The 8,525-nt window shown below is 39.6% G+C and overlaps 1 protein-coding gene and 1 long non-coding RNA gene across 2 annotated transcripts; one reads left to right on the top strand and one right to left on the bottom strand.

The window, feature by feature from the left end:
• The first annotated feature begins 2,469 nt into the window (after nt 1-2,469).
• Nucleotides 2,470-7,036, top strand: LOC122664116 (RNA polymerase sigma factor sigE, chloroplastic/mitochondrial). The gene is made up of 6 exons (XM_043859820.1): nt 2,470-2,790; nt 3,283-4,047; nt 4,162-4,308; nt 4,738-4,974; nt 5,791-6,054; nt 6,635-7,036. The coding sequence occupies exons 2-6, from the start codon at nt 3,343-3,345 to the stop codon at nt 6,830-6,832; spliced, it is 1,551 nt and encodes a 516-aa protein (XP_043715755.1). The 5' UTR covers nt 2,470-2,790; nt 3,283-3,342; the 3' UTR covers nt 6,833-7,036.
• Nucleotides 6,084-6,730, bottom strand: LOC122664118. The gene is made up of 2 exons (XR_006333291.1): nt 6,595-6,730; nt 6,084-6,191 (listed from the first exon to the last, which is right to left on the bottom strand). It is a non-coding gene; the product is annotated as an uncharacterized LOC122664118 (long non-coding RNA).
• Nucleotides 7,037-8,525: the final 1,489 nt, after the last annotated feature.

Here is an 8,525-nt window from a genome sequence, read left to right as displayed (position 1 = left end):
AAAAACAGGGGTAAGGTAGTCATTTCACAGGTGGGTCTCACCTGGGCCCCACATGTGAAATGACCACCTCTCCCCTGTATTTGGGGTGGTTTTCGAGCTGCACAAGAGCCAAGTCCGTAACTTCAAGTGTGACAATTCTTCACATACTATTTCATGACAACAAGTGTCCTTTTTCTTCCATATATGCCCTTCTAAACACTCGTAATGACAGCATGGAGGAGCACTTAGGCTTCGGCTGTATTTGGATGTCTGGAAAAGAAAAGAACTGGAGAGGTAAAAAAAAAACTCACAATGAATTGAAGATCACAGCCATCAATGTTTCCATAAGCAATTAATGACATGGCATCAACGGATGCGGTCCTTTTAAAGTACTAATAAACCCATTGCTAACTTTTCATTTCAAGGATCTGGCTTCTCTCCGGGAGCCCAATGGGGCATCCAAGGGCTGGGCTATGCCGCTCATATCCCGGCGTGCTTTGAGACCGCCATCGAAATGTGTGTGGCACACCCAATGGCTGGATGCCCCCCTAGGCATTCCCTAGGGAGGAGCTCAATCCTCATTTCACAACTAAACATTCTAATAAGGGCATCGAGCTCCTCTCTAGGGAGCCTAATGCCCAGAGAGCGCCTAGGGAAGCATCCAACGATTGGACTGTGCCGCACACATTCCGATGTGCCTGCTGTCACTCCCTGGGTGTTGGGTTCCTTGGAAAGGAGCCGGATCCCCAATAAGGTCTTACCTAGGGTTTCAAGAATGGAGATTCGGAAATCGTCCCACAACAATCACTGATTCCGATTTCTAACTATTTGATACATCCAATTATTGGATAAAAACAATAGAATCATTAGTATATTCCTCGAATTTATCGATTCTAAGGATTTTTCGGATCGATTCAGGCCAAATTGTCACTGACTATCTTTGTCATCGATTACGCATTTTAAAACTTGGGCTTACCCTCCATCTCAATTTTTTTAGACCAAAATGCTGCCAAGCGAGGTTTACAAATGCTACATCAACTATTTTGTCACATCAAGTGGGTGGTAGGGTTCTGTATACCCACTTCAATTGTAATGTGGTAGCTAATTTTGTACTAACTCCACACCTTGAAGAGCTGATCCGAAATGATGGTACTGAGATGGCATGAGTTGGCCTCCCCAGATCATCCCTAAATATCAAACCTATTTCTCTCTTGTTGCATCCTTGCTTTAGGGTTGTTGCATTACAATTTACCTTTATAAAACCCAAGATAAAAATAATCTACTGAACCCCACACATGGGGGAGAGGGAGCATAATAGAAGGGACTCTTTGCTAGGAGCTTAACAGTACTACAAGAATGCAGATTCAGCCACTGACATTATCTCCCCTGGAGACCAATCTTTAGTGCCAAAAACATAATCGTTTTGAGTGCGCCAGAGATACTAGCAAATGAATAAACTCAAGATAGGTTGTTTGGATGAATTTCTTATCTTTACAAAACAGACTATCACAGCTCTACAACCAACTGTAAAAAAGAAGGATTCTAATCTTATAGTGGAGAATAAGTCAAAATACTTTCAAATCATACCGCTCACATCCCATAAGAATATGATTCACGTTGCCACATCTTCTACAGTTTGCATCTTCTTAGATTCTTCTAGATTGGAGGCCCTCACCCGTTGGATAAGTTGAAGAATTGCCTTTCTCTTATCCGGCTGGATAAGAAGTTGAAGAAGATTCATACGCCAAGACCTATTCAATGGATTTGACTAATGACAGTTTACATCCAAATAGGTTTGCGAGTGCTGAATTTGTAATTGTGCAAAGATGGAATTGCCCAAGCCGATCTTAATTCTAGTCCATTCCCTTCCAAACACTAATATTACAAACAATATATATATTCAGACTCATGTATAGATCTTGCAGAATGATGCTTACGGTTTATTTTTATCATTTCCCGTCCCTTGTTTTAATATCATAGATACGATATCGATCATGTATCGATATCTATGTTGACCTCGATCAATTCAATACCAATACCTAAAACCATGGATATGTAGGCTGATTCTGACCAATTTGTCATTGATCTTGACTGATTTCGATCTCATCCAAATTGGAATCAACTAGGAACGATTCAAATCCCAATTCCGGGGTTTTTAAGCCATATTCTTTCCTCACCTCACCATACCATGGGCGAAGGAAAAATCTGGTCGCCTCTGTCTCTCTTCTTATTATTCCTCGGGGGTGAGGTCCTTTCTCAAACATTTATTCATGGATTTATTTGTAAAATTTGTCTTCCGAAGACGGAAACCACCCACGTGTGAATAACCTCTTCCACGAATTGTATTTTAAAAACAGAAAAAAAAGAAGACAAATATCTGTCCCACCACTCTGAACGCGCCACGATACGATTTGCGATTTTGTGAGGTGCGCGAGAGAGAGAAAAACACAGCGACGGCCAGATCGTTTCTGCTCCTCTGCTCGCCACGTTCTCCAGGCTTGCTGGTTACTGCAGTGACTGTACGAGGACTTACGTGTTCGCTCCTTAGCCCTTCTCTCTACAGTTCCAGAGTTCCCGAACCGTCGATTTCCAGGGAAGAGTGGTTGTGGACAACGTAATTCCTGAGTTTTATGAACTCTCTATAAATTTATTTTTTCTGTAACTTCTCCGAATTCTTTGTTCTTGCATCCAGATACTCTCTGTAATTTCCTCAATCAACTGCGAATCCATCCTGGACACCAGAACAGTTTAAAGCTCATCAACTAGAGCGTCAGATCGATTCGTTTTCCTCTCTCTCTTTCTCCCTAACAGGTAACCATCATCGCTTTTAATTTATACAATCTTTTGATGAAATAATATATAGTTTTGCAAACCGAGTTGTCGAACTGATTTCTGTCTATCTGGACAATCTAAATTCCAGATAATGGATTATACCACAGCATCAGTCATGGGTTTCTGACGATTTTAGGTTCTAATTGGTAGCTCTGGGTAGGTATAACAGAGTGATGGACTAAAGTGGTTTCACCCTGAATGTGGATGATAAAGTTCGATTTAAAATCCGAGTGTTTCCATCTTGTATTGATTCTTCATCTCTTTCCCTATTCTGAACAAGAAACTCAAATGACTTTGGACTGGATAATCCCCAATTCTAAACAAACCTAGAGGTGGTTGGCTCATGTTGGTCTTTCTTTCTCACACTGATGATGAAGGATTGTCAAATATTCAGTAGAAGAAATAAATTTACTGAACCTATTTTTGTCCAAACCTGACATTCAATGTCTGAATGAACAATGATGTTTGCAGGATTAGAACGGTCAGATAAACCCTCATCCTCCACTTTCACTTTTGCCTACACATCTTGGCATGGGAGTTGTGACTGTTTCCAGTTCAGCTTCTCGCACAACACTAGGCCTGAGCGCAAGTTTCTCAACCCACAGGACGCAATCAAATAGACCATTGTTCTTGGCCTTCAAAACTGATAAAACAAAGAACACAGCTTTGGTTGCACCACAGGAATCCATCCCAATTCCCATTGACACTCCGGGAAAGCAACAGAAGAGACGAAGAAGAAGCAACAAGCCTCCAAAGAGAGTAAAAGCTGTGTCTACTGACGAAGCTTCTCTTTGTACCATAGACTTGGATTACAATGAAGCCGCGGCCAAACTTGAAAATATATACAAGCTTACCGCCCCTGCCAGTGTTTCTGATGTAGAAGATATTGATCATGTGGTTCGGAGGCATCGTCAAACAAGGAAGAAGCTGGGAGAAGGTGATAAGAAAGATGGCAAGGAATCAAATAGTTATGTGGTGAGGAACACTAAAAAGAAGGAGAAGCGGTTGAGTCTTGATAAGAGGATCACATTGAGAAGAAAGAAGGAGGAAGAGTTAGTTCCTTTGAGCCAGGCAAAGAAAGATACTAAGGACAAGATTGGAGATGTTGAGAAACTTGTTAGGGAGTATTCTATCTCCACTGATTTCGTAAGCTTGGATTGGAAGAAGATGAAGATACCACCAGTTCTTCCTTCTTCTGAGCATGCTTGTCTGTTCAAGTTTATGCAACCTATGAAGGTGAGCTTTCCATTTTGTCCTCCTTTAAGTCCTATGGTAATGCAATATGTGTCTAGGTTCTGTAATTTGGTACTGAATCCTTTGTTGCTATTTATTTTTGCCTTATTATTGCAGGCACTCCTTCAATTGAAGGAGAGCATCCATGGAGATTTGGGAAGAGAATCTACTGATGCTGAATTAGCTGAGGCAACGAATATGACTGTAGCTAAAATGAGAAGATGCATTGAAGTCGGTCAAGCAGCCCGAAGCAAGCTCATCAAGGTAACCCTTGCTCTGTATCTCTTATTCCCTTTCTATATGCGATACTGAGTGCTATAAGTGTATAATAGACTTCTAGATCTTCTGGCATATTTCTTTCGTTCTTTTTTTTTTTTTTCTAAAGTAAATTAAAATTGTTAATGGGATGTATTCCCCATATGTGTTTGTGTGCATCTTGGTGTTGAACTAGTAGCTCAATTGGTCACTCTGTAGTTTCAGTTCAAATTATAGTATCCACACTACGTAAAAGAGGGATGGCCTATTTTGTTTCTTCAATGGATTGAAATACCATGAAGATTCCTTGTCTATTTTCTGATGCCTCAAACTGATATAGGACCTCTGGTTTAACATAATTACATTTTTTATTCGGGGCTTTGGTGGCAGAGATCATGTAACAGAAACATTAATAGTCAATATCAAAATTTGTTGCAGCACAATCTGCGCCTCGTTCTATTTGTAATTAACAAGTACTTTCAAGAGATAGCCGATGGGCCGAAATTTCAAGACCTCTGTCAAGCAGGAGTGAAGGGTCTCATCACTGCCATTGATCGCTTTGAACCGAAAAGGAGGTTTAGATTATCCACATATGCACTGTTCTGGATCAGGCATGCTATCATCCGTTCCATGACCATGTCAAGCTTCACACGTGTTCCTTTTGGACTTGAATCGGTATGCTTAATTTTACTCTGAATTTCTCTTTGCATAACTATTTCATTTTCTTTGCAACTGAACACCATATGTTAGCATGCATTCTTGGGGTTTTACCACTAGGTCCGTTTAGTTACAAATGCAGTAAATGAAAGTGATGTAAAATCAACAAACTTATTCCACTGTACTTCCAACTTTACACCCCATTGAAAAGTTTCCCTTTACCAATTTACCTTCTATGGCAAAGTTAATTTAATTTCACTTTAGGATGCAAATTTTATTCCACTTATCTTCTCTTCTAACCAGCAGGCATAGATAGTTGCCTGGAGTCATGTTTGAAGAATTTATCTCTAAATCTCTTAGACAAATCTAAATGCATTTAATCATAAATTATTTATATTAGTTTTTTGGTTTTCTTGAGAAAATATTTTGCTATGAACAGTATGTGTCCTATTTTCTTCTTAGTTTCTGTGCAAGCCTGTACCATATACATGAACTGGGAAGTTTTGTAGACTAATCTGTGACTTTGAGTAATGGTATGCTACATTATGATTTTCCCTGCCATTTGTTTAAACTGAAAGTATTTCAGAGGAATTGCCTTGAAGGAATAAGGGAACTGTAGAGGTCCCTAGAAACTATAAACTATTCTAAATGAAATGCAATACCAAATCTTGGAAAACAACTGCATTTTTATTTTTTTGGATAAATGGAGCCTAAAATTGTCCTTCAAAATCCAAACTGTATTGATATCTTTGCTTCTCATGAGACCTAGTCTTCATGAGATGGACAATTCTGGTGAACAGAGATAGAGGTAACATTAAATATTTATTCGTGCAGATTCGACTAGAGATTCAACGGGCCAAACTAGAATTGTTGTTTGAGCACGAGAGGCTTCCAACAGATGAAGAGGTAATAAAGAAAGTAGGAATCTCACCTGAGCGATATTATGAAGTCATGAAGGCTTCAAAACCCATCTACTCTCTCCATGCAAGGCATGTTACCACACAAGAAGAGTTCATCAATCGCATTACTGATATTGATGGGGTGGGAGGTGATAAACGGAGGCAACCTGCTCTTCTCAGGCTTGCTATTGATGATGTGGTAATTTTCTTTCTTATTAACCTTGTCTCTGATTTTGACAATAATTTTGTAGAAATCATTGCTTTTTGTTAGAGTAGTTTTTTCTTTCAATGTCATGGTTAGGAAATCCTAAAAACTAGACTGATGTCCAACCTCTCCTCTGCCTTGATTGGGTAATAACTGAAAGGCATATGATTTGGTCCATCCTGAGATTACCAACAGTCCATTCTCTTTGCTCTTAATCCATTTATCTTAGTAGCTACACCAAATTTTCTCATTTTGCTCTTGAATGGACAATTAAGATTGAAAACTGCTGACATTGTTGTCTGATGATCTACTTCATTCGTGAGTAGTACGTGGTTTCTTATGTTCGTGCTTGGTGCAGTAATATTCTGCTGCATCTCTGGCTTGCTTTTATTTGAAAACAAACATTTTGTGGGGGTGTAAAACCACACCTGGGAGTGTTTGTTTCCAGAAGGACCATTAGCTTGCATCTTAGGGTGTAGAATATTATGCTGCAGTATTTAAACAGTCACCGATTTTACTGTTTCTAATTCATACCTCTAACATAATGCATGCTTTCTGCTTATCCGTTTCCCAGCTTGATTCTCTCAAGCCCAAGGAGAGCTTGGTGATCAGGCAGAGATATGGTCTTGATGGGAAAGGTGATAGGACACTGGGAGAGATAGCAGGGAACCTGAATATTTCAAGAGAGATGGTCCGGAAGCATGAAGTAAAAGCTCTTATGAAGCTGAAGCACCCAGCTCGAATGGACTATCTTCGCAGATATATTTACTGAGAGTGACTGGAAACTAAGATTTTCCCTCTTTAAAGCATCGAACTGCATTACATTTTGCGTATCCTTGATGTTCTCTGCCCCATTCAGTTCCCAGTTCATCTCTCTTCTCCATTGTATAATTCCTGTATACCGAAGATTCTGTATCATAGTCCCATTCTCACATTTACTACATGAACAAATAGATCTGATACCATATAATATATAAGAACGAAAATGCTTGTACATGACCATATATATGATGCCTTGTTAATAAGGAAAATCTCATTATACACTTATATAATATAAGTGTACCCATTGACATCTTGAGACATCTTGCCATATCCTGTGCTGATTCTTAGGAAGTTTTCAATTTTTTAAATTCAATTTCATCCCCCTATGTCGAGCAGAGACTTGTGGGTCTTCCAACAATATTGATATGTAAAACAATGCTCCGATAAGCAGGGTTTTAAAAATCAAATTCGATCGGCCAGAATTCCCCCTTGATCCGGCTCAGGTCAATTCCAAATGGAAAAACCAAGATGCCTGGAAGGTATCGATTCCAGACCAATCCAGGTTGAAATCGACACCACACTGCCAGGCATGGTTTTTTTTCCTGTAAAATTTCATTTTGTTTTATCACTTTATATACATACTGATATGTCACAAAACTACTGCCCAATGGGAGGCCGATACGTGTATCAAGGACGAGCTGAGGTCATGGAGAATGAGCATGAGCTATCCCTATCTAAAAGGGCGAGACCAATGCGTACACCTGATCTCAAGGGTCATACGCACAAGGTCGGACATGGTCGAATAGTGAGAAGTCGTCAGGCCTAGCCTCCCTAAAAGTACCACCAGACCGGGACCATTACCACCCTATGCAGAGCAAGGACGACCTATTCAGGATGACCCGAATACTACACTCTACGAAGAAAGAACATGCCACGGGCCCTGGTGCCCCGCAATCATCGCTCATATGCCACCTAATAAGGCGCAAGAGGATCAAGGGATTAACCTTATCCTTAGAATTACTCCTAAATTCTCTCACTCCATGCCCAGGACTCTCCTTTCTTAATAGGACATGATTCTACCCGCAATGCTTTGGTCATCGCCTATAAATAACAGGGTAAATTCCTTTCATGATCATCTAATTTCTTTTATTCTTATCTGTTGCTAAGAGTTCTGACTTAGGCATCGGAGTGGAGAAACCGGCTGAGCCCGACCCTCTCTTGCTAATGCCATATTGCAGGAATAGCTCGCTCCAACACAGTTCTTGACGCAACACATACTATATTATTTTTTTCAGCCATTTCATGCCATGTCATCTCATTTCTTCCTTTCTTCTCTCCTGTTTTGCTTTTTTTTATATTAATGTTTGTCGTAAATCATATCAAGATAAGATATGGGTATAACACAAAATACCATGATAAGAAATTAAATGGGCCAGATGCACAAACCCATATACTAAAAAAAAAAAATTTTAAATTGTCTACCCAATGATAATAAAAGCAAAACAAAAGAGAAGAAACGATGAAGATAAAGGGTAATTTATTTGTTTTTTTTTTTTCCCTGAGAGAGAGAGGGAGAGCATTTCTCTCTTCTCTCTCCTCTCTCTTCTGCTACTTTGGCAAGTCAATTAATGTATGTCCTTGGAAAATCGTTCCTTTTCTTTTTTTTTGACAAATAGAGAGGATGGGTACGGGATCATTCTTAT

Source organism: Telopea speciosissima, chromosome 6 (genome assembly GCF_018873765.1).
Source record: "Telopea speciosissima isolate NSW1024214 ecotype Mountain lineage chromosome 6, Tspe_v1, whole genome shotgun sequence".
In the NCBI taxonomy this organism is placed as follows: Eukaryota; Viridiplantae; Streptophyta; class Magnoliopsida; order Proteales; family Proteaceae; genus Telopea; species Telopea speciosissima.
Note: the sequence above shows the minus strand (reverse complement) of the source record. Positions and strands in the feature narration are given on the sequence as shown.

Excerpts from the sequence above, each read along its gene's own strand:
- LOC122664116 (XM_043859820.1), top strand. The coding sequence starts at position 3,343 with ATGGGAGTTGTGACTGTTTCCAGTTCAGCTTCTCGCACAACACTAGGC. Across the intron at positions 4,975-5,790 it reads TTCCTTTTGGACTTGAATCG|ATTCGACTAGAGATTCAACG; the intron begins GTATGCTTAATT and ends TTATTCGTGCAG. Across the intron at positions 6,055-6,634 it reads GGCTTGCTATTGATGATGTG|CTTGATTCTCTCAAGCCCAA; the intron begins GTAATTTTCTTT and ends TCCGTTTCCCAG.